The sequence below is a fragment of the Pseudorasbora parva genome, chromosome 3 (genome assembly GCF_024679245.1).
Source record: "Pseudorasbora parva isolate DD20220531a chromosome 3, ASM2467924v1, whole genome shotgun sequence".
Classification (NCBI taxonomy): domain Eukaryota; kingdom Metazoa; phylum Chordata; class Actinopteri; order Cypriniformes; family Gobionidae; genus Pseudorasbora; species Pseudorasbora parva.
Genome location: NC_090174.1, coordinates 18,602,076 through 18,629,706, shown reverse-complemented (window position 1 = coordinate 18,629,706; position 27,631 = coordinate 18,602,076). Strand labels below are relative to the sequence as shown.

The following is a 27,631-nucleotide window of genomic DNA, read 5'->3' as shown; positions in this document are numbered from 1 at the left end:
GTGCATTCAAGTCAATAATACTGACGGATAGTAAGCGTCCCCAACTACGCAAGCCAAAAGGTTACAGTGAAGAACTCAAACTCCATCCTTGGAAGAAACCAGGCTCAGTCAGGATGCCAGTTATCGTCTAGCCAGACAAACGAACATGGTGTGGTTTAATTCAAGGCTGCATTACAAGTCAGAGGAGGTTTAAACTGAATGAAACCATTAAGGTATTTTCACTGCATTTACTTTAGCCAAATTTCATGTAGAACCCAAGTGTTATACATTGACTAGTGGTTAATTTTCTCTCTCAACTTCCTGTGAATTGATAGATTGATTTACACTGATTTCCTTTGCATTTTTTAAATGCTGTCTGGACCCCGGATAGATCAGGGTCCAATCCCACTGTGTTTTTTTTTAAATATTACAAGAGAAAGCACATGATCATGCAGAGACGAGAGAAAAATAAACATTTTACAGCACAGATATTCATGTGTGTTTCTTTCTTTAGGGCTGATAACACTGGAAAAGTGCTGGATAGTTATTTTTAGATCAGTATGAATCATTATAACTTGCTGCTCTTCTCTGCCTCAGGAAACTGTTTATGTGTGCAGTTTTTACTCTTGTATTGATGTATTTCTGATTGAAGCAGGACATTCAGTAGGGCATGCTAAAGAGATCCTCTTGAAATTGCCAATAGCCTTTAGTTTTGTCACAGTCACAAACCATGATTTGCAGCTGGTTAATAGGCCTTTAAGTCCACTTTCTCATTCTAGACAGCATTTATTTGAAGCAAAAAATACTGATAATATTTTGGATATTTTCCCAGAAAGACTTTAAAAAAAATTATGTTTTTTTCTTATGCTCACCAAGGCTGAATTTATTTGATAAAAATACAGTAAAACAGTAATATTGTGAAATATTATTACAATTCAAAATATTTGTTTTGTATTTAAATATATTTTATTTGTAGTTTCAGAAATCATTTAAATATGCTGATTGGTGCTCAATAAATATGTATTATCATCAAAATTAAAAACAGTTTTGTTGCTTAATATTTTGTGGAAATCTTTTTTTTTTCATGATGAATGGAATATATTTTTTGTGATGAATAGAAAATTTAACAGAGATATTTTGTAACAAAAGTCTTAAGTGTCACTTATTCAACTTAGATAGTTTCTTTACTACAGCGGTTTTGAATTCATTGCATCTACATTTCTAATCAAAAGGTATGATGTCTGCCTGTACAGAGAAGAAGGATTCAATTAGAAGGGAGCATTTGACTAACTGACAGCCATCACTTCTGCTCAACAGAAATTTGGTATGACAACAACATTGTTTTCACACTTGAATTAATCACTTCTGCTTGTCTCATTTATATGTTGCTAATATGTGCTGATATATGTTAATATTCACTTCAAAATACCATGAATAATTGCTTATTATGAATTATTTCGATTTGAAATATGCATTTTAAGAATATTTTTCCATAAACTGGTTAATATTAACTACAAAGCTTGTAAGCTGCATCAAAGAGACGTGCATTCTGATGTAAACAGGAACACGCATGAGAAGCATGGATGAGTGACTGAAGGAGATAGCCCTGGGGCCTATTGCACAAAACTAGGATAAGGGATTAAGCGGGGATATCTTGGTGATCCTGGCTCAATTTATGTGCTAATATACAGTTATGTTTCATTATTGTTATCGTTCTTGGTGTGTGTGCCTTCAGGGTACGTTTACACGACAGCGGTGTACAAAATTTTGCATACAGATGACAAGATCACCAAGATATCCCGACTTAGTCCCTTATACTAATTTTGTGCAATAGGCAGAAAACAAAGCAGGCTGCACTACTTTTTGTTTCCGAACAGGATGTGCAGTAATTACAGATTTTGTATTCATTATGGTGTTCATCACAATGAGTTTTTACATTTAACATGCCCTATAGCCTAGACATTGTTTGTAAATGTTCTGATTCTTTATTATTGTTTGGTAAGACTTTACAATTAGGTTGTTAGTTAATAGATGATGTTAATCTAATGGGGCCTCACTGTAAACAGTCAATATGTCGGGTATAAGTCTGCTGAAGAGCCCACTTCTGTGCAGGCTTGGTTCACAAGTACTATTCTGAAACAAAAAAATGACAAATGCAATCATCCTCTACAGTCTTGAGGACTTAAAGGGTTAATTCACCCAAAAATGAAAATTCTCTCCATAATTACTAACCCTAATGTCGTTTGACACCTGAGACCTCCGTTCAACTTCGGAACACAAACAAAGATATTTTTGTTGAAATCCAATGGCTCTGACAAGCCTTCACTGACATTGACACCAATGTCATTTCCTCTCTCAAGACCAATAAAAGGTTGTTACAAAGCCCATCTCACAGTGATTGTACAATAATTTTTTGAAGCCACAAGAATAGTTGTGTGCCAAAAACGTAATAAGTATAAATATAGTGTATACAAATAGTGATGGGCCGATTTCAAAACAAAGTTTTGAACGTTATGAAGCAGCATATCGATCCAGGATTCGGATACGCATGTCAAACTGCTAAACTGCTGAAATCACGTGACATTGGTGATCCGAATGATGAATCCATACACTGATTCATAACGTTCAAAACTTTGTTTTGAAATCGGCCCATCACTATATAGGTCGTTATTTAGTTGTTGGTTTTTTTTCGCACAAAAACTATTCTTGTCGCTTCATAAAATTATTGTATAGGCAATGTAGTGAGATGGACTTTTTAACTTCTTTAGTGCCTTTTCTGGGTCTTGAGAGAGGAAATGACATTGGTTTCAATGAAAGCCTTTCTGACCCATCGGACCTCAACAAAAATATCTTAATTTGTCTTACGGGTGTCGAACAACATTATAATTATTGACAGAATTTTCATTTTTGGGTAAACTAACCCTTTAACCATTGTAAGTCCACAAGACCACAAGTGTACATGAAGGGCCCTATTTTAACGAAGGGCATGGTCTAAAGCGCATGGTGCAAGTGCACTTAGGGCATGTCCGAAAACACTTTTGTTAGTTTAACGGCAGGAAAAATGGTTGCTGTGCCCGGTGCATGGTCTTCAAAGCTTGTCCCTATTCTCTTAATGTGTAATGGATGTGTTTTGGGCATAAGGTGCAATAAATAAACCATGTCAAATAAAACGTGTCATATCCCATTCCCTTTAAAAACCAAGTGTGCTTGCACCATGGCAGATTGCTATTTAAATGACCGAATATAGACACCCTCACCCACATGCACTCTAAAAAATAATTCAGTGGCTTAGTAAATATCACAGCAATAATTAACTTTATTAACTTAATAAAATCTCTCAATATAATTTACTTGATGGTTTTAGTTAAACATACCAAAATAATTGACAAAAAATCCAACAGTTAATTTTGTCTAAAATCTATAGTTATATTTAAGTTTATTTCACTAAAATAATTTAGTATTCAAATAACTAATTATTTATTTTAAATATACTTAATACATTTGCGAAATTTATTTCAAAATATTTGAGAATGGAGAATTAAACCGATCTGTTTCAAGAACCACAAATATTACTTAATTAAATTCAAGATTATTAATATTTAACACACGCTGAAGAAATTGAGTAAGTTTACTCGATTAAAACAATGCACCCCTCCCCCACCCTCTGACGTGACGACAGCTCGACAGTTGAGTGAGTGGATATTTGAATTCTCCTCAGTCACCAGAGCAGAGCAGTTTCTTCTTCTCAGCGTCGCAGAATTGGGGCATTTCCTCTGTGAAATTCAGGTTTGTATGTTTTGTTTTATCTATATAATCATTACTGTGCTAAAAGGCATTTTATTTAATTCAAAACAACATACAGGGACAGTGTGAGTCACCTTAAGTTAACGTGTGGCGTTGGTCTTTGAAACGCCTGCTGTGTTGCTCAAAACACACAACTTTATTCGTAAAGATAATGAATATAATGAATTTGAATGATAAAATCTTATTAAAACTAGGCACTGTTGTTTATTGTCAGGTTATGGAGTCTGGCGCCTCGCAGCATCTTTCAGCTACAAATGAAACGCAGGACAGCGGTCTCAAGTTCAAAGTCCACCCGCAGACGGCTAACGTTAGTCCATCTCATGCCCGAGGAACAGCGCTGATACTTGGATACGGTGGAAATGGGATAACAGACCGGTTGATTCCACTTGAATTACTTTTAACTTTTAAATTGTTACTTCTAAAATGTTTGTTACATGAGTTTAAATGTTGTAAAATAACTCTTATTCTTTACATGTCAAAACAGTAATATATGCTGTAACGTTATTGCTGTACTCGTCAACAATAAAAGGCCATGTCATGTATAAGTGTGTTTGTGTGGACTGTGGAGTATTTTACAAAGGTTTAGAGGAAATTAAAGTTATACTATACAAGTTAGTAATACTCATAAATAAAAACAGTTCAAATTAGTCATAAATATTGGTTTTTAAAATGCTTTTTACCCAATTATTTCTACTCAATTGAATTTGTTAATGTAACAAATGCAGTTACTCAGATCTACTTAATTTTTTTACTTACATTTACTCAGTTCTTATGGTGTCTATAATTGATTTCACTGCTTTAAAATTTATTCAATTTTTTTAGTGTAAAAATGTTTCACCAAAAAAATTGAGTAAATCATAGTATTAGTTTTTAGAGTGTGTTTATATTGGCACGATTGGTCAAATAATTAGCCAATCTAATCTGTCATTACTGCAAAAGGCTAATTCCGATACATGCAATTAAAGCCCTGCATTTATGCCCGAGCCCGATGGGCCCTGACTTATTTACGCCCCTAGGGCCGGGGTTCGGGCCAATTTTCACGTCATACCTAAAACGCGGGCCGGGCTTCGGGTCTTTTTTAGGCATCTCCTTCGTTTTATATTTATTTTATTAATTAAAAGGAACAATGAGATGTTCTGCTGGTGGAAACAACACAAGACCATAATAGCTAACGCGACTGTCAAGATATGGCTCGCACAGTGTTCAGAGCATAGGTTCAGAGTCCGCGCCAGCAGCAGCAGCGCGCGTTTCTTGTGAGCGTGGCGTTTCTATTGTGTGTCATCCGCGGGGTGTCTGCTGCTATTAATGTACAGGGAAGCCCTATACATCATGTTAAATATAAATATATTGCCTATTGATACAGCAAATACAACGTCGGCAGTAGCCGGCCCATACTATATCCATGGTATTGACGGCAAAAGGCTACAGAATATTTCGTTCTATATAGACAGGTTTAATATTTCAAAATCGATAATTATGTTGTTTTTTATTATAACAATTAGGCCTATATCTGCATATGTTAACCTACAGACTTTCAAACATGAAATGTCATTTTTATTAATATGTATTCGTGTCAAAATGGCATATAAACATCTTTTCCTATTATATTTCACCTGGAAACGCTTCCAACACGCTCGCGTGTCGCGTGAAAATAGGCGTATCTTCTATTTGAAGCATGCACGCGTTTTTTTTCCGCGCGGCTCGGACCAACGTAGGCAGTAGGTTATGCAAGTTCTAACCGGTTAACAATACAATAATAAAAACGGAAACGCCACACAGCCGAGACGCTCACGACATGCTTGCAGTGTGTCCCCGGCGTTATGGCCTTTTCACAACTGGTTTCTTCATTCGTTTTCTCTGAACAGGTATTTATCTGATTGCGAAATGACTAAATGATCTTACCAGTGCGCTTAGGTCGCGCTCTCTTTTATGTGGTCTTTGAATTTGAACTGAGCTGCTGAATAAAATGCATCTAATCTTATGCTTTCGTTGCTGTAAACGTTGTTAATTGAGCATATACCACGGGAATTGAATATCGGATTTATATTCATTTTGCGTAGGTGTAAGTTTGGCTATAAGACAACCTGCATGTTCTTTTTTTTTTTTTATTTGTTTTATTTGTAGAGCCGTGAGCAGAATCAGCCTGCCTCAGCTTGTCAAAAATGCTTTTTACTGTGGTGGTAATAGTAGGCGAAATTAACTAACATTGTGATGCTTGAAGTGTTTTATATCTATGGATTTTATAGGCAAGACAAGTCAAGAGTTGATTTGAGAGACTAAATCGATTAAATATGCGGTTAACTCACTGTCGGCCGCTGGCCGCTTGGTCGTCACTTAAAAAAAATAAAACTTTAATTTAACAAACAAAAAAATGCTCTAAACATTTTTCTAAATTAACTTAATAAAGAAACTAAACGAAATATAACTACTTTGACATTTAAAACAAAACGGAACTATTTTGATGGCAGCAACAATGTAAAAAAAAAACACAAAAAAAAAACACACGGGCTCCATTTGGACTCGGGCCGAGAATTTTGATAAGCTGTCGGACACGGGCCGGGCTAGGGCCTCAGCATCTCGGGCCAGGGCCTGGCTAGGGCCTAGATTTGAGGCCCGTGCAGGGCTCTACATGCAATGACTAGCCATTATGACATGTAGGCATATTTCTATTTATGTACACAATAAACTTTTATGTGTAATAAGCAAAGTGTATGTGTATTGCGCTTACTAATGCGTTTTTTTTAAATAACAAAAAATATATATCGCATCACTGACTTTACACATCATTTCAGACCATGGCCGCACAAATCTATTTGCTATTTAAACAATGTGGCCCTGGATGTGGAAATGATAACGAACTGTGTCGGGCTGAAACTAGAAAAAAACACTTGCCTAGTGTCGCATTGCGCTGGGTGTATGATATGGCCTGAGATGTGCCATTTGGGACAGGGCCAAAGCGAGCATTATGTCATGAAACTGTGGACTCAGAGAAAGATTGCGAGGGGTTAGGGTTCTATTGTGGACAGGGTCTTAGTAGTGTTTACCACGAGTAATAGACTGCGGTGTAACCTGGTCAGAAATAAGTATAGAAGTGGCACACAGGTGATTTTTTTTTTTTTTTTTTTTTGGTGATGGTGGTGGTGGTGGTAGTGGTAGAGGTAAATTAAATTGACCCTTCGCTAAGCCACACCCGAAAACCGCCACCGGCCAATCGTGGCTTAGCTACCGTAACTAGTCGTGGAAGGTCTGTCAAGCTTTCGAGCAAGGGAAACATGCCGATGCGAACCTGTGCGTATGGATTGTGCAAATTGGATGCCTATCATAAAAAGTTTGGACGCAGGGTGTAATTTTTGTCCTTCCCCAAACATAAAACTGAAGGTAAGAAATGCCAGGTGTGAATCAAGCAGTGTGTGAGAGACCTCGTTCACAACTAACGTTAAATATCGACAGGATTAACAAAAACACCTAAGATTGCTTCAAGGAACTGAAAAAACATGAGGATTTTGACTGATCCAAATTATTACATATGATGCAGTATATAGACTATAAAAGGCTTTATTTATTAATTTTATATATCGTTTATAGTTTGTTTAGACAAAATGTGTGCAAATTAAGACCATCATATGAGGATTGTTGTTTATAATATTAATAAAACCCATCATGTTTGAGAGAGTGGCTTTCTGTTATAAGGTTTTAGTAACTGTGTGGTTTTTGATGAGTGGCTCAGATCAGTATCTCTGGCTAGTGCCAGGTCCAAAGAGTAGATTATAGACACAAGACACGTGAGCAGTAGTACGGCGCGATAAATAAACCGGTAAGCCGGAGAATCATTGCAAAATTTTCAGGCTAATGTCTTGTGTTTATTCCACAAGATTTATTGATAAGCTGTTTGATTTATAATTATTTGATTATTTTCTCATTTTACTCACCCTGTTGTGCATGAACATACGTATGAAGCGGCTGCTGATTGCACTGAGACTAGGCTTTAGCTTTAATTTTAATGAAATTATTCTCTAATCGGTTGCATATGTCGCGGATATATCCCGCAAATGCATACTGCAGTCCCTTTTTTCTTGTTCTCTCAGATGTTTCACCTGTTCACCAATAATGACTAATTATCTACTCTGAAATGTCTGACACCGGCGCATACCTACTGTAATAGACGTGCCAGAAGTGAAAGCTTGACAGGCGTAGCAACAGTAACTAAGGGGGGCGGGGCTTAGTGAAGGGTCAATTAAACGAAAAATTCTAAGCAATTGTACACACGTAATTTTTACCTTAATCTTCCAATTCAAAAAGTTTTCACCCATTGGATCTTAATGCATCATGTTTCTCTCTGTAGCATCAGTGAATGTGTGAACCTTTTTATAGTTGTGTTTGAGTGTTGTGTTTTCAGTTGTCCTCAGTGTGAAAAAAATGGAAAGGGTTTAAATATGCAAAAAATGCTGGAAACCCAAAGAATTTGCAGGACCTAAAGGGGTGATGAATTGAGGAATCAGCTTTCCCTTGAGCTTGTTATATATAAAAGGTCATGGTAATATAAGAATATCCTCTAAGTTTCAGAGCTGAAAACTTTCTTGTTAGTCAAAGAAAAGCTTTTTAGACACGAGGCTCAGCAAATGGTCCTGTGTTTTATACTGATGTCAGTGCCCAACGAAACACCGCCTACAGCGAGTCTAATCCAGTAGCCCCGCCCACCGACTCATGGAGGGCTCATGCAAGCTGGTCAACAACAGTAATATGCAGAGGGAGATTAAGATATCGCGCTATTCCTGGTTGTGGTAGAACAGAGTCACTGCATAAGCTTCCTTCGGATCCTAATATTAGGAATGAGTGGTTCCAGCTCACATGGAGAAGACATATTCACTTCATTTCACTACGGGATCGTTTGTAAACAAAAATCCGGTCGATGCTGGATTTGGAACCGAAAGGAAAGGTGCAACACGTGTGAGTAAAATGTGTTTTTATATGTAATAGTACTGCATTGTTATTGTACTGGCAAGTACAATGTCAACGGCAGTCTTTTTCTCTGTTCCCCTCCCTGTTAAAAGGAGTGATGAAATAGTTAGCAGATTATCATCACTCAATGGCTGGTTGTCTAAGTGGTGTCCGCAAAATAACATAGGGTTTATAGACAATTGGAAAAGTTTTTGGGGCAGATCTGACTTGTTGAAGATAGACGGCATTCATCCCTCCTTTGCAGGTGCTGCTCTTCTCTCTAGTAATTTGGCACATAGTCTTAGAGCTTGTAGCGCAGCCACATAAAGGGATACATATATATATAGACTGCCGTTAATTCATTTAATTATTAACACATTACAGCTGTTGTATGTATGTATGTTGTATGTATGTATGTATGTATGTTGTATGTATGTATGTTGTATGTATGTATGTTGTATGTACGACCCTTGTCGTTGTTTGCCCCGGATATGTGTTGGTTCTCGTTCTTACTCTCGCGTGACTTCCGTCGGGAGCGTCAGGGAATCCCCAGTGACGTCATCGGTCCTGACGGCTGATGTGGCACATCAGATAAAAGAAGCCGGCTTACCGGCGCTCGAGAGAGGACGCTCTCAGGATTACGCGATCGATCGATCATTGCACAAGAGCTTGGTTATCACCGTCTGTGGATGTTTATCTCCCTAAGGAAATAAGAGTGGACTATTTCTGGTTGGGGTTCCAGCACAGGATAACTTTGCTTCATCGAGCTCCCGGACTATAATATTGCACCGGTGAGACCGATTTGACACACACACACACACACACACACACACACACACACACACACACACACACACACACACACACACACACACACACACACACACACACACACACACACACACACACACACACACACACACACACACACACACACACACACACACACACACACACACACACACAGGACTTGGACTGAATTTTCTATACATTTTTTTTCTACCATTGTTAATATTGTATACATATATATATGTTTATTGGGTTTGGGGTTGCTGATTCAATACACTTTGGTTTATTATCTAAGTGGAAGTTGTGAAAAGTTTATTTGAGCACCTTTTAAGAAAAGGATTAACGTACCGTGATAGGTGTGTAAACAGCCTTTATCAGGCTGAGTGTTACATATTGGTGGCCCGTACGGGGATTTTCCTTATTAAGGTGTTTGAATTGTTTTTTTTGTTGTTTTTGTTTTTTTTCAACCGGAATTATGGATGAGGTAAATAGGGATGCAGTTGTTCAAGTTCAGATAGAGAATACTGATAACCCGGTGACGCCAGTAAATGTTCAAGATGATGTAGAACAAAATGAGACAGATTTTACTGCAAACCTTGACTCACTGGGGCCCAGGTCAAGAAGCAGACAAACTGGCTAAACCAACCGTCTGCTAGCTGTCTCACGTCACCAGCATCAGCTAAATCCCAGCACAGATATCACATAGAGACTGTGTCTGTTCCCCATATTAGTAAACAAAAAAAGCCATCAAATCCATTTAACAGTAAAAATGTAATTGATGTCCAACAAATAAACAGATATAATACAGAGGAACAATTGATAAAGCTTGGTTTGCTGAATATTCGATCCCTTTCGCCAAAAGTGCTTATTGTTAATGATATGATTATAGATCATAACCTAGATGTGCTGTGTTTGACAGAAACCTGGCTAAAACCTGACGATTACATTACTTTAAATGAGTGCACCCCTAAGATTATTGTTATAAACATGAGCCACATCTGAAAGGTAAAGGGGGAGGTACTGCTGTAATTTATAATAATATCTTTAGCTTTACTCAGAAGTCCAGTTTCAAATATAATTCCTTTGAAGTTTTGGTGCTTTATGTAACATTGTGTAGTTTAAACGATAAATCGCGTTTGACATTTGTGTTTGGCTACTGTATACAGGCCACAGGGCACAATACAGACATCTATCAGAGTTAGTAATGGCTGCACATAAAGTATTAACTGTTGGGGATTTTATTATCCATGTAGACAATGAAAAAGACACAATGGGATTGGCATTTAGAGACATTCTAAACTATATTGGAGTTAGACAACACGTATCAGGACCCACTCGTTGCCGTAATCATACTTTAGATCTAATAATGTCACATGGAATAAATGTTGATACCGTTGAAATTCTGCAGCAGAGCGATGATATTTCATATCATAACCTTGTATCATGTATACTTAATTTAGCTAAGGCAGCAAAGCCATCCCCTCGCTTCAAATACGGCAGGACTATAACTGCTGCGACTAAAGATTGCTTTGTACATAATCTTCCTCATCAGTTCCATCTCCTCAGCATTACAGATAGCCTAGAGGAACTTGATGTTGCAACAGAAACTATTGACTCTCTCTTTACTAGCACTTTAGACATAGTTGCTACCCGGCGCTTAAAGAAGATTAAAGAAAATAATCCAACGCCGTGGTACAATGAGCACACTCGGGCCATTAAAACGGAAGCCAGAAAAATGGAGCGCAGCTGGAAGAAAACAAAACTTGAGGGTTTTTTTTGCAATTTGCAATTTGCAATTTCTGGAAAGAGAGCATGATTGCATACAGAAAGGCCATAAATATGCTTATTTCTCAACTCTTTTAGAAGAAAACAAACACAACCCTAGGTATTTATTCCAGTGGCTAAATTAACAAATAAATAAAGATTCAACTTCTGACGTTTGTAAACAGCACAGCAGTAATGATTTTATGAACTTCTTTACTAATAAGATTGATAATATTAGGAAAAAAATTATAACCATCCAAGCATCTACTACAGTATCAATTCAGACAGAGCATTGTAGTGTCACTGAGGAAAAATTACACTCATTCACTGCAAGAGGAGGAGAAGAACTGGCTAAACTTGTTAAATGATCAAAATCTACAACATGTTTGCTTGACCCTATACTGACAAGGCTATTAAAAGAGATGCTTCCAGAGGTCATAGATCCTCTGCTTAATATTATTAATTCATCCTTGACATTAGGATATGTACCGAAAACTTTTAAGTTGGCTATAATTTATTTAAACTTATTAAAAAAATGCAACTTGATCCTAAAGAATTAGTCAATTACAGGCCAATCTTGAATCTACCGTTTCTATCAAAAATACTAGAGAAGGCAGTGTCTTGACAATTATGTTCCTTTTTAGAAAGAAATGGTATATGTGAAGATTTGCAGTGAGGATTTAGACCGTATCATAGAACTGAGAGTGCTCTCATCAGAGTTACAAATTATTTACTGTTATCATCTGATCATGGCTGTATCTCTCTATTAGTATTACTCAATCTTAGCGCTGCATTCGATACTATCGATCAAAATTTTTTTTTTTAAAAGACTCTAAAATTATGTTGGCATTAGTGGAATTCAATTGGTATGGTTTAAATCGTATTTATCTGACCATTATCAGTTTGTAGCAGTAAATGAAGATATCACACTGATCACAAGTTCAGTATGGAGTACAACAAGGCTCAGTGTTAGGACCGTTGCTTTTCACCCTTTATATGCTACCACTGGGAGATATCATGGCGCTAGTTTTCATCGTTATGCTGACGATACTCAGCTCTATATTTCTTCACGCCCTGACGAAACTTACCAATTCACAAGATTAACGGAATGCATAGCTGATATAAAAAATTGGATGAATAGTAATTGCCTGCAACTTAATTCAGATAAAACTCCAAATTATTGGACAAAAAAGCTCCACAAGTAGTAACCAAGAATACTGTCTAACACTTGATAACTGCTCTGTCAAGCCCTCGTCGTCAGTGAGGAACCTGGGTGTGTTCTTTGATACCAATTATTCAATTGAAAGCCACGTTTCTAGCATCTGTAAAACTGCATTTTACCATCTTAAAAATATATCTAAATTACGGCACATGCTTTCGATGCAAAATGCTCAAGGTTAGAATATTGTAATGCTCTACTGGTAGCCCTGCTCGCTTAATAAACAAACTCTAAATAGTGCAAAACGCAGCAGCTCGAGTTCTTACTAGAACCAGGAAGTATGATCATATTAGTCCAGTTCTGTCAACACTGCACTGGCTCCCTATTAAACATCGCATACATTTTAAAATCCTGCTTATTACTTACAAAGCACTAAATGGTTTAGCTCCCCAGTACTTAAGCAAGCTCATAACACATTAATCCATCACGTCTATTGTCTATTGATAATACCTAGAATATCTAAATCAACTGCAGGCGGTCGATCCTTTTCTATTTAGCACTTTAACTCTGGAATAGTCTTCCTAGCATTGTTCGGGAAGTAGACATACTCTGTCAGTTTAAATAACAAATCTCTTTACTATGGCATACACATAGAACATTTTTATTTTCATTATTCAAATCAATTGACTGATTGTTAGGCTGCATTAATTAGTTCAGCCGGAACCGGGAACACTTCCCATAACACCTGATGTACTCGTTACATCATAAAAAGAGTGGCATCCACACTAATGTTACTCTCTCTGTTTATCCCGAGGTTTACTGCAGTCGGCCGGATCCAGGCCGTGTCCGGATCGAATGGTGGACCTGCGTCTGGATATGACCAACACATTCTGGAGTGTCTGCGGAGCCGTGTCAGTTGGTGTCTCCTCTGAATTTGCCTCACCGTCAAGCTATCCTCAAAAAACCCGTCTCCGGCGCAATAACTCCGATCTTTCAAGTATCCATACTCTTGTGCAATCAATGAGCCATCCTAAACCTGTCTCTTGCGTGATACCCAGAAATTTTGACTATTCCGATCTAATATGATTTCTGATCTGTAAGGTTGCCAGAATAATAATCATACACTGTTTGATAATAGGCCAGAGGAGAACTTGCACCCTGACTGAGTCTGGTTTCTCCCAAGGCTTATTTTTCTCCATCATGCCCTGGTGGAGTTTTGGTTCCTTGCCACTGTTGCCTTTGACTTGGCTTGCACAGTTGGGGACACTAAAATTATGTTCCAAGTAAAAATATACAAATAAAATGAATTAATTAGGTCTTATTTAATTCTATAAACTATAATACTGATCTGCCAACATTGTCGCTCTATGATAAATTAAAACAAGCAGATAACATCACTGTTTTCTCCAGAACAACTTTACAGCCAAATCAAATTTTGTTGCAATATTGTCCTGTTTAACACTGTGAAGCTGCTTTGAAAAAATCGTCAATGTAGAAGCGCTATATAAATAAAGTTGATTGATGGATTTATTGATAGATTTATAGACATTAACATGTAGCCAGGAATTGTGTTTCCTAACATTTAACCTACATGAGCCTGATTTTGATACATAGTTAAATACGTAAATATTTATCACTATCATTCTGTCATCACAATTTCGAGTGTGAATCCTGCATTTATGGGCCTATGTATTGAAACTTGTATGTGGACACTTGTCAACAATGGAAAAGAAAAGTTTTATTCAAATTCTGAATATAATATAGGTCTATTCATTTTATTTATCACCTAGACAGCACAAAAATGCTCCCTTCAAAATCACTAAATGCTCTCATTCCTTCATCTCACAAAGTTATTTTATACTAATCAGTGTATCTGACTACACAATGAATCTCTTATTTACATAATTTCAACACTCTGTAAGAGAGGATTTGTGTGCGTGCAGAACTGGACAAAAATTTGAGCTGTGAGTTGATTCAAACACCTGTAATTGGCCATTGCGTGCCGAAATGAAAACACGTTGAAAATTGAATCCTTTGACGAGCGCAAATATAGATATGCATTCAACAAACATGTCTATGATTGGCTACATTACTGACGGAAGTGAAAACAAAAAACTAATAATGCTATTATTACGAAGAAAACAGATCCTAGACCAGCAGCTATGGGCAGCTTTTCCCTATAAAAGTAACCAGTAGCAGAAGCAGCAGGCGGCAGTGGTTTGAGTGAGAAAACCACTTGAGAAAGAGTGGTTGGAGTCTTATCAAAAATGCCAGTGATCTGACATCAGCATGACAGGAATCATACCCCCCTCTGTCATGTCAAGGACTGATTGGAAAAGATGAAAAAATATGCAAATTTATATACAGTATGCTCTGTTCCAGTATTTTTAGCTATTTTGCTTACAGTAAGGTAAGTGCTATAAGTTGCTTACAGTAAGTGCTGAGTAAGGTATAGACGGGAAGTGTGCAGCAGAGAGCAGAAGTACATGAAACCCAGGTCTGTTTAACAAACGGTTTACTTACACTGAGACAGGAGATATCCAGGCGCTCCTTAAAGACTGTAACAGCTGGTGGCACAGTGTGTGTCTAGTATAATAAACGCACTAAAAATACTCACATTGGATTTCAGGGTGTATGTGTGTGTGTGTGTGTGTGTGTGTTACTACTTTGCTCTCCTTAATGGGTTTAGAGAGGAAACCCTTGTTTATCATAGGGATTTTATTTTTACTCTGCATCCTCTCTTATCAAATTTGAACAATCTAGAAACCCGCTGTTGATTCAACTCCCATAAGATTGTGATTAGAAATGATGGCAAGAATACTCGATTAGAAAAAGTTTTTAACTAGATATTTGAAAAAAAGATTTAAAAAAAAGACAGGAAATTACATGTTCAAACAGGAGAGGAACAAAGTACTGCTTGCTAGACTTCAGATTTCAGCTTCTTCTATAAATAGGAAATTCAGCTTCCTGATTGGCTTAGTGTACACATGCTTTTTTTTACTGCACTCTAAGAAGCCATATTGTGAAAAACTAACTTACAATAGGTGTGTTTTATTTACAATGAAGATTTGATTGCTTCACCCGACATATCTGTGTATTACGCAACACCCGTTGCAAACATAAACTATTGATATACTGTCAAATCTGTTCCATGTATTGTGAATTTCAACAAAACAACAGTTTATTTGTTGATTTAATGAAGTAAGACAGACCTCTGCTGGCATTATGTCTATGTCATAATGCCAGCAGAAAGTTTTTGCATATAGGAGATACATTGATGTGTGTGTATATGTCCATTGAATCCCATCGTTTCTAAAATGCAGAGGAAATATTATTTCAAAGTTTTCTGTTTCGTGTAGAACTGTAGTCCATTGTTTTTATACTGCACAACCTACGCTTCTTAGTTGTCTTCTTGTTTTCTCAAGCAGAGAAATAAGCATATGTATGTATGTGAGGAAATATCATGTATTGTGAAATAAATGACAGTGGATGAGAACAGTTTTTGTGTCATTCATCAGGTGAGGCATTAAATAAGTCACTGTCAGGGACTGTTTTTTGTTATGATCGAATTGAATGATTTTACTTTTAAAAAAAGGGGACATAATACAGGGTGCAATTTGTGTGTGTGTGTGGCTGGTGTATAGGGTTGAACAAATTTTCCCCATGAAAATAAATCGCAAACCGCAGTGGAGCTATATAGCCTATAGCCTGTTAAATGTAGCTGTAGATTTAGCAGCACATTACTGTAAAAACCTACAGTACAATACAGCATTTTTATATTAAAAGTAAAATGCTGTCATTTGTATTGCATTCTGGGTAACTTTGTTTGAGTGGTTTTTTACAGTGTATTTTAGTGTTGCTGTAATTTAGCTGTAACTTGGCTGTTATATGCTGTTACAGCAGTCCTGTATTATTGCCACAATGAATTATTGTGATAGCGAAAGCACACAGCCTGACTGACGTCAGAACAACTGCAGCAGCTTACACACGAATATCTTAGTCTTAGTCGGTGGATATCTGGAAGTTTGGTAAGTTAAAGGGGGGGTGAAATGCTGTTTCATGCATACTGAGCTTTTTACACTGTTAAAGACTTGGATTCCCATCCTAAACATAGACAAAGTTTCAAAAACTAATTTTGGACGTTTGATGGAGTATTTCTGTGTCAAGAATACTCAGGGTTGCCAACTCTCACGCATCTGGCGTGATACTCACGCTTTCAGGCTCTGTCTCACGCTCTCACTCCGCCCAACTCAATCTCACGCCAAATTGCCAAACCTGCTTTTGATATTAAACAAAGCTATAAGCTTTAATTTTTTTAAATGTGTTTTAATGAAATTCAAACAATAAATAGCGTTTTGGCGCTAATGTGGCATAATGTTAAAGCCAGAGGCGTTGAAAAGCGGAGTTGCATGCTCTCGTCTCCCTGCGGCGCGCGCTGGTCACGTGGCCCATGAGCGCTCGATACTTCTAGCGCCGTGCCAATGCATTTAAATGGCTCAAGCGGATACACAACAGTTTCACCATATAGATGTTTGCTGCAAATTTTGGTAAACAGTACAGCATAGTGTTAGTGTTTATTGATTATTAAGTCAGCCATATTTACAGGATCGTTTTATTATGGAGAGTGATAGAGATTCAACATTGTTAACATTAATGTTATTCTTGTATTTAGCCCTCAGGTATTCCTTACTAATAGGTCACACTCATACTCATTAAATTATATTTATTGAATATTTCGAGGAGATCTTTTGGTACTAAATATACTATTTGTGGAACAATTATTGTCAATATATGACCACTTAAAATATTTTTCTTCTAATATTTGTATTTCTTCTCAAATTTATATTACAATTAGTGTAGTAATTAATATTAAAATAGAGAATTCCAATTCAAAGAGGCAAATTAGAGTCATTTTGTGGCTAAAAAATATATTGATGTTTATTTGTAATGCCATTAGGTGCCTTATGGCTCTTTAATAAATATACATGTATCTAATCTAGTTGCTCAAAAATATATTGCAGTCTTTGCATTCTAATAAATATTTAGATATGATGATCAAACAGTAGATTTCTTTAAATGTGAAATTTCAAAACTTAAATAACTTGCATCCTAATCTTTTTAATGAATAATGATACTTATATAAGCAGTCACAAGTGAACATTAAGGAATGGCACATATAATTTGACCCAAGAAATGTTTAAACTAGTGCCAAAACAAACATATTGTTATGTACAGTATATATACTAGATATAAACTGATACTGAATCAAGATCAAAAGCATTACCCCCCCCCCCCCCCCCCCCCCGCCCCTAAAAAATCTCACTCCAACCTGAACTTAAAAGTTGGCAACCCTGAATACTCCTTCCGGTTTCTCACAAGTTTCGGCAAGTTTTTTTCGAGTATGGGTCTACTTGACGTTAATAAGAGCGGAAGGTCCTTGTATGGGCTGTACGGGCTCTTCTCCCGGTAAGGGTGCGCGCGCGCGTGCGCGTGACTAGAGCACGCTGTAAACAGTCTCTCAGGTGCAGATCCAGTCGTCCGTGAACACTTATGTGGCGCCGCGCTTCTCTTTATTCCTATGGGTGACGTCGAGCGACTTCAACGCTTCAGCACAGCATTCCGGGAAGGCAGCGCTGCATTTGAACCGTTCTGAACGCAGAAATGACGGGAAGCTTCACAACATCGTTTCAGTTGCGTCTCAAAATGGATTTACACACCACTGCTGTCAGGACTTTACCAAATCATACCAAAGAAGTGTGTTTTTGACGGAGCAGTCCCAGCGCTAAAGCTTCGGTCCTGCTTTGGAAGCAGCCGGTGAGTTAACTTAAACTGCCTCAAATGTCTGTGCTTTTGGCTACGGACGCATGAGTAAACATCAGTAAACGACACGATCATTCAAATGCGCTAACTGTTAACGGTTACTCCATTGTTGTTCTCTGTATAACGTTACAGTATTCTGACGTGCAAAACTGTTTTGCTTGATACTTCTAAGGTCTAGTCGCATACAATAGTCCATAAACCGAATCATGTCCTCATACACTGCGAGTAAACACACACAAATGTGGAGAGGCCATTAAATACAGTAACTTACATACCACAGAGACGGACGTCCTGATGTTGCCGTTTCTCCTGTTCAATTTATTTCTCCCTCAGATTTGATTGTGGATCATTATCTGTATTAGCTGAGATAGATGGGTTTCTCCACGCTTGAGGACGTCACCGCTTTGCGCGCTTGTCATTCTTTAGCTCCGCCCACACGATACGCCTCCAGGCGCTCGGTTTTTTCCGGAAAGACTCGGTACAGCCTATATTTCTTTTATAAATATGATAAAACTAAAGACTTTTCGGTGATATGAAGGATGCAATACTACTCTATAGGTACTCAAGATTGACATGAGATTGACTGAAACTGAGTGTTTCACCCCCCCTTTAACCTCTTAAACTCCGTGGACCCTGTACAGGGACGGGAATGACATCGTCATGTAGATACTTTCCATTTTAAATGTCTGTGGAGGAGCTATGATGTCATATCTGGTACCATTTGAAAGCTTCAGAGTCTCTACTTTCTGGAAATATGCATCACGTTGGCATTTGTTTTACACAAAGAAATGTTTTTACACTAAATTACTCTGCTGCCATTTCCAACTGCATTTGGCCTACCCAAATTGAAAAGCCTCCCATACACACATACAGTGGTCTAGGTTCAAAATGTTGGTGTCATTTTACAGGAAACCCTTTAAAGTTACATAAAACACTGCTAAAAGTGATAAACATGTAAGTATATTTTGTGTAAGCTGTTATAACCCCTGTATTATGGATTTATATAAAAAAGGATTTTTTATATAAATCAATTTTTGAAAGTGTGTAACGCTGTGTGCTCTAGGACCCTGCAGACAGTTCGGGCTACTTCCAGCATGTATAATTAATTTAATGACACTGGGATATTACATTTATATCACTATATATGGTGGTGGTGGAGGGGGGTAGCGGGGGATGGGGGGGGGGGTCATCCCTTCAGAACCATTTGAATAAATCTGGCATACAACATGACACAGACAAACTTCTTTTTTCCACTATTTTCTGGAATTTAGTGGAAATAGCCCAAACTGTCTGCAGGTTCCTAGAGCTCACAGGGCCTGAGTTACACACTTTCAAAAATCAATTTATGGAGAAAAAAAATTAAAAAGTGCAGACTTTTGGGGGGGTTATTACAGCTTATGTAACAGAGGCCAGCTAGTAGTAGTTGCTGTTCGAGTAAACCTCACTCTTCTGACCTCAAAAGACACGCTAGCAACTGACAATAGAGGTTGCAGAGGTTGATACTGAGTGTAAGAGGTTAATATTTAATTTTTTAATTAAGTTTATGTATTTTACGCTATAGTGTACGTATCTTTTAGTGTGTCATTTTAGTGAAAACTCTCTTATAGAGTTAACTTATTAGAAGTGTATTTACCCGCTGTTTCCCGCTGCTTGTCTCAGCATTTTTTAATATAACTCTGTGAATTGCCTGGTTTATTTAAACCAAACCAGACCTGGTTATTGGAACAGTAGAAAGACAAATCAAGATTGTTTTTTTGAGTTTTACTTTGTTTCTTTCGAGTTTGAATGTAATGTAGTGTGTTTTACGATAGTCTGAGAGGTAAATACTGCATTTGCTAATGAAGTCTGGCACTGAAGGATGATGACAACATTTTTTTACAATAAATATTTAGATTTAACCTTGAGCTTTGAAGTATTAGATTAGATGGCTTAGATTTTTGATAACTTTTTACAATGATACTAATAATTCTTAATTTCTGATAGGAATGCAAAATCATGCAAAATCAATCAGAAGTTGATATTCTGAATAGAATAATAAGACAAACCTGAACATATTCAATCATGTTTGCTCCCATTTATTTTTGATCACAGTGCTTCGGTACACAACAAAAGGCTACAGGCTGGCCCAAAAGTTTGCACATTTGGAAAAATATGTATTCATACATTCAAACTCAAATTTCTTTAGTTTAGATAGAATAAAACTATATTTTTTTGATGACTCGCAGAAAGACTCTGTCAATCCATCAGTCAATTTTGCAAGATGATAATTCCCATCATATGGTGACGGTAAACTTCTGTGTTCTGTTCATAATACATTTATGTGTACGTTTATAATATATAATATCTGCATTAGATCACAATAGAGTGAGCAGAAACATTGTATTAATCTCATATACTGTCACCCTGCAATAGCTGACTTTCTAAAAAGCCTCAAGACAAAGCACTAACAGTTAAAGTCCATTTCTGATTTTATTGTTGTTTGTATTGTCATGTTGCAGTGTTTCACTTGGCATTATGTTAGGTGGTTTGTGGAGTTTTTTGCATGCCCACCGAGGATAAAAAAAAAAAATTGTATGGTGTGCTTACCATTTTATAAAAGCAATACGGTACAAGATGCTGAATTGTGAATGAAAGGGTGAAAGGGTTGTGCTTCGCAGCATGCCTAACAATGCCTTTCATGCCCCTTTACTTTATTCACAAAACAGCAAACCTCAAGTATATAATTGCTCCTTAAAACATTCCCTCAAGGACTGTAAAGATCCCACATCAAGTTTAAGCTTGAGTGACAATATTTGTGGCAGTAGTACTCACCAGCAGCAACGCTTCCAGCTGGTTAATGTAGATCTCTTCACTGGCCAGGAAACCAGACAGAACCAGTTTCTTCATTTCCAGACCTTTTTCCATGTCTCCCTGAAACACAGAAACACGTACAATACAGATAAATCAGGGGAATCTAAAAACGGATGCAAAATCATTGTAGTCCAACTGACGTATGCTGTTTAAAGCTGCTTGGTTTAAAAGTGGTGCTTTATAAATTGCTACACTATTGACAATAGAAAATAAACCTTTTTTGTTGTGAAATTTTGTAAGCATGTATGATTTTCAGTGAATAACAAACTGAGGCCTGTTGTCATGCAATACTAGCTACTATATAACTTCAGAAGACTGGTAAAATAGTGCTGAAATAATAAGGACATTTAGTCATTTTGGAACTATGCAGCAAAAAGTGTGGCTAGGATATTCTTCAAAAATGTACCTTTTATGCTCCACAGTAGAAAGAAAGTCATACAGGTTTGGAAGAACAAGAAGGTAAGAAAATGATGACAAAATTCTCACCAATAGAATTTTCCTTACAAAGCGTGTTAATTTTACTCCAAGGTGAACATGTTAGGTTGGTTCATGCACACATCACGGCTATTAGAATTCGGTGAGTTGTCCTGTGAGTGGCGCTAAATGGTACATGCTTTTTGTTTAAAAATAGCATACCACTCCACAACCAATAGTATTTAGAAAGAAAATGTGAGACAAAAACGCATTTTCTGAAGCAATCATGCCATTTTAACTTGTTTTTACAAAACACATGACTTCAAGCTCTTTTGGCGAACCATGTTTCCCGGGACATGTACGCAGGTGTTTTGAGGTGATAACTAATAAAAAGTATTGATAATATGTGCCATTATAATATGTGTGAAAAGGAATAAACATTTTTGGTTTTACAGTGTAGTATTCATTTCAGCTGGAAACTGCAGTGAACTGTATGCATTTTTATAGTGATATTCAGTTAAGAAATATGCTACAGCTGATGTTGTTAATCAAACCATGTGTTCTGCTTTTTCTACTAGTCTGTTCTGATCTTTATTTATCTCTATGGTGTGAAATTTCTCAGTCAGAGACACACCCTTAGAATTCACCCATCCAGGTACAGAGTTCAAACTGTTTCTGTGTTAGTGTATTCAAACAAAGGAATAGAAATGGCTAAACCTAGCCATTCTAACAAATACTTGTGAATTTGAGGGAAAGAGGGAAAACTCAAGGAGCTTTCAAGTTTAATAATTAAAATAATAATAATAATAATAATAATAATGTCTTTCCCAATATTTTTGCTCCAAATGAGCACTGAAACCAAATCCCCTTTTAACTTTCCATTTACAACAGCCATTACTTCATTACATGACTTGTGTCAATTGTATGTGCAAATTCTCCCACCATGTCTGTCCACCAAAACCACCACAAATATGAGGATAAATCAAACCTTAACCGAGTTTGCATGAAACCCATGGAATTTGATTACATAAAATAATAAACAGCGGTTCTATCTGAAAAGACAGGAAGTACCACCCTTATGACTAACTACACATAAAGAAAGCAGCCAAATATCCCAACCATTGCCCTTATTCACAGACAAACACTCCTTTGTCAAGAGCACTATTTATTCTGCGACACTCTGGAAGGAGAAAATGAATAAGTTTCAGACTAAAGTGAGGCCAGAACTCATTATGAAAGTTAGATGCTAATACTGGACATGATTAGAATTAAAAATAAAATAAAAAATAAAAAATATATTTTTTTAACAGATTGTGAAAACCCAGAATAACTCTTTTAAGATCCTTAAAGGATTAGTTTACCCCCCAAAAAATAATATTCTATTATTACTTATACACTCAACATAATTTCAAACCATTACATTTTATTTTAAGGTGACAAAAAGTGGAAAAATATGTGTGCATATATATAAACTTTAAAAAAACTACTTTGTTTCACAGAAGAGAGAAGTTCATATGCCATGAGGGCGATTAAATAATTACAGCATTTTGGGGTCCCTATTGATTTATGGATGTCTTTGCACCAACTCTTTTCTTTTTGAAATACCTTTGAACCTAATGCAATGACTTAGCCCATTTTAAGTGAGAACTATTTTAATTAGTGTGTGTTGAGGTTCAGAATTTTACATAGCGGCTTTTATTTAATGAATATCAGTGACTTCTAGTAGGGTGCCCAGTGCTGATATTAATAAGATATTGATAAAGAATGACGACATAGGAAGAAAATTATAAGTGTCATTTGTGAGAGACAGAATTAGCAAATAGGACTGAAGAGGAAGTAACAGAGACTGAGAAGTTTCTAGACTTGGCTAAACAATGTACAGCCAGAAATGCATTGGTCACGAATAATTAAAAATTGTTGTCTTTTTTTTGTTGCCTAATTTTCATCTGTGAGATAATCATCCGTTTTATGACTGAACACATCAAAATATCTGTAACTGGTCAGAGCTGTGACACAATGGTTATTGCACATGCTCTTCACACATTGAAATCTAGTGCTCACGTAGCTGATGTATGTTTGAGACTGAGTCTGCAAGAGAATAAAAACAAAACAAAAACAAACTGAAGTCAGCCAACTGGCCTCTGAATTTAGGAATTTTATTAGAACCACTGACATTTTGGCCCACCACTAATAGAATGCTAGTTTATAGTTTCTATAGAATGCTAACAGTTGTGATTAGTTTCAGACAAGAATTTGCATTAAGATGACTATTTACGTCACTATTTATTATTACTGCTTGCTCTTTAAAAAAAAAAAGTATTACAAAAAAGTATATATATATTATTTATTTTATTTTATTTTTTTCCGTAATTTTTCTAACCCAACTAATGACTCCGCACTTTCTAGGCTATATATCTAGGCTATACTTTCTAGGCTTTCTTCCACTTAAAAAGAGTTGTGCACTTTTAAGCACTTTTTATTTTAATATATTTCTTTACATAAATATTATTTTCTACTTAAAAACACAAACACACACACACACACACACACACACACACACACACACACACACACACACACACACACACACACACACACACACACATATTATATATATATATATATATATATATATATATATATATATATATATATATATATATATATATATATACACACACTTTTTTTTTTCTAACCCAATTAATGACTCTGTGCTTTCTATATATCCTTGCATGTGAGGGGAAAAAAAACGAATTACTTATCCGCTTCCAATAAGTTAAACACACTTTTCTCTGAGATATTTAATTTTGATTTTGCATATTGTTTTTTAAAGTCTTTTGTGTAGCCTAGTTCAAATGACCACTTTACAATATTTCATAGTTTACATCGTTTATTTTGAAGCCTATTCTTTTTTTCTTGTACAAAAAATATTTTAAGTTAATGCAGAGTAAAGGCTGGAATACACTACCCGATTTTTGCCCCGATTTTCCCCCGATTTAGAATCTGAACAAGTTGACGCTAGTTGACAAAAGTCAGAGCCAGTCTAAAGATTTAAGCCGACAGATTCCATGAAAAATCGCGTAGTATATGGCCATAGACTCCGATTTTTTTAGCTTCGGATTTTGATTCCATCCAGTCGGAGGATATCAAACATGTTTAACATGCATACAACATCGCTACTGAAACCGGAAATCACTGACTACAAGCCAACGAAAATCAACAAACAAGAAATGGAGACCAGAAGGATCACAAAGTGGAACTCCACCACGGAAGAAAAAGTTATTCAGCTGGATGACAACTGTTACCGGTAGTACAAAGAAAAAAGCTGATTTTATGTCATTTTGACACAAATACATATTAATAAATGACATGTTCATGTTTGAGACTCTGTAGGTTAAAATAAATGCAGATATAGGCCTAATAGTAATAATAAAAAACAACATAATATCGATTTTGCCATCACGCGTGGCGTGAGCGTGGCATTTCTGTTGCGTGTCAGCCATTACGCCATTACCCGGCTGCCTGCCGTTTTCTCTGGGTACATTTACAGGGAAGCCATATACTTCATGTTAAATATAAATATATTGCCTATTGATACAGCAAAGACAAATAATAATACTAATAATATTTCGCAAACCAAATTCTGAGGTAAACATTTGTCTTAATTTATTCATTATGTCACTATTTACCATCAGCCTACGGGTTTTACATTAACACTTTCCCGGAATACGTGTTTAACAGTTAAACGTGATCAAAGCGCGTCAATAGCTGTGAATTATTAATGGTAGGCAATTAATGTTAACAGATTATTTAATAACGTAAACAAGGTCGCGTTACTCGATGCTCACGCATCTTGTCTGTGTGAGACTCGTGTAGGAATCAAAACAGCAAAACTATATTGTCAACTTCAATATTGTCAACAAAAGTAGTTCCAAACAAAGCCACACCAGAGCATGTGTGCTTCTTTTAACAACAGTGTTTCTTTAATGAAAAACTCAATGTTATAAATAAATAAATGATTTAATTATCTATTTATTCATGAATCCGAAGCTGTCCTCTATCTACATGTGTTGCAATAAAATAAAATAAAATAAAATAATAAACGAACAGAACACGCTTACAGATTAGACTCAATATTTTGACTCATCAGCATAGTAAAACACTTAGGCCTACCTCTAACTCCCACTGTAATCTGACCATTACTGGCCACGTCTAGTGCGTTTTGGCTCTTTTAGTTGACTTTTTGCTCAGCGCACAGATAGTCGCTTCAAAAATTACCGCACTCATCTCCTGCACATCTCATGCTTGTAGTTATGTCTGTCATACGTGTGTCTCCTAGCAACCAGGCGCTTGTTTCAGTTTGTGTTCCGGACGTTTTTAAAGTCTGGTAGTGTATGATGCCAAGCTTTTTTCTGTAACCATTTACAAAGTCGGCAAGTGTTGCCTAATGTTTTTGAAATCTGTTCAGATTTAAAAAATCGTGTAGTGTATTTCAGCCTTAAGACGTATAAAAAAGTCGAGAGGTAAAGATCAATATTTGTGTAGCCTGCCTGACAGTATTTTCACAGACGTCGCATCTCTCATATAGTAGTCAATGGCATAAATGCATTAGTTATATTCTCAATTTAAATTACAGAACAATCCCTACACAGTTTTTAGGTTAACTATAGAAGAGACTACTAGGATTAGTGTGTCGCATTTGCAAGACTTGCAATGGGGCGCGTGGCATCAGGATGGTTGCAAGATGTCGGTCAGCCGTCACTGCACATCCCTACTGTACATTACGATGGCATTCAATGCACATTAAATTAAAGCCATTTTTTCTGTATTACATTTTTTACTGTATTTTTGATCAAGTAAATGCAGCTTGGTGAGCATAAGAATCTTCAATCAAAACCACTTTACCAACCCCAGATTTTTAAACATTCATGTAAAAGAGACAAAAAGAAAGCAATAGAGACAGGTATAGATTCGTGGATTTATACCAAAATATCAGAGAGATTTGGGGGTGGCCTGCTTTGGCTATTCTTACTACTTACATTTTCATGTCATAATCTAAAATATTACGGGGGAGTAAACAAGGAACTGCACCTCTTTATCTCGGTCCTCATTCAAAACGTGCTGCTCATTTTTTTTAGCTCATTATTTTGGCCATCTTCTGTGTGCATGGACCATACTCAAACTCAAACTCGAAATGATTCAGGTCAGTCCTAAACCAAACTTGTTTCAAAATTTAGAACCACAGCATTAAACACCACATTTCTGACCACATGCACACAATGCATTGTGAATTTATTTTTTCTCTAGAATGGTGTGTTTAGGGTCTTTGTACTCTGAATGTGTGTGTCTGAGAATAGAGCAAATATGACTGTGCTAATGGCAGCCACAAAGTGAAATTATGAAAAGTGGATGCTCTTATAAGGACCCTAAACATCCCAAATCAAACAGTAAAGTGAATGCAATGCCAAAGATTCAACAGTCAACATCACAGCAACAGTTGGAGAATAAACATCTGTATTTGTGCAAAAACAAGTGGTCTCTGTCTCAACGAGTGTTAGAACAGGATAAAGATCATTAAGACTAAAGACCCACTATTGTAACATTACACTGGTACAAAGCAAAAGGGAAATGAACAAACACTAACGCCACGTCGCAAAAAGGTTTAATACTTTCCACCTCACTATTTTTAGCCATTGAGACAGAGCAAAACCTCAGCAAGCCAGCAGGGGAAGAGAGAAGTGCTGTCTTGTCTCTTCACCTCTCAGTCTCTCTCTCTCTCTCTCTCACCTTAAATGTCCTGAGCTCCATTGGGGTAAATGGACAGTCGAAGTCCATCTCATTGTCAAACAAATCTTCATCTTCTAGAACTTTGTCCAGAAGACCCAGCACCTCATCCTCATCCTCCTCCATGCTGGCAGCTGATTCCTCTCTCTCCTCTCCCACCGTTTCTCTCTGTGCTTTCCTTCCTTTCAAGTTTTGACAAGCTGTCCGTGACACATTAATGCCTCCACTGTATTCTACCTTTTCTGTTCACAAAGTGTTTTATTCTCTCTCTCTCTGGAACGGTAACGTGTCCTCTCTCTCACACAAACACAGGCACAGCTACTTGCTTCC

At 36.7% G+C, this 27,631-nt stretch overlaps 1 protein-coding gene across 5 annotated transcripts in view; it reads right to left on the bottom strand.

Annotated features, from left to right (window-relative positions):
* abr (ABR activator of RhoGEF and GTPase) overlaps positions 1 to 27,631 on the bottom strand; it is a 373,871-nt gene that overhangs the window by 136,688 nt on the left and 209,552 nt on the right. For 3 of the 5 annotated variants that reach the window (XM_067437974.1, XM_067437975.1, XM_067437976.1), the window contains exon 3: positions 21,065 to 21,163. In XM_067437974.1, coding sequence (XP_067294075.1) covers positions 21,065 to 21,163 — 99 coding nt within the window. Of the gene's footprint in view, positions 1 to 21,064; positions 21,164 to 27,304 lie in introns of all 5 variants that reach the window. The other 2 variants (XM_067437977.1, XM_067437980.1) reach the window with 1 other exon arrangement.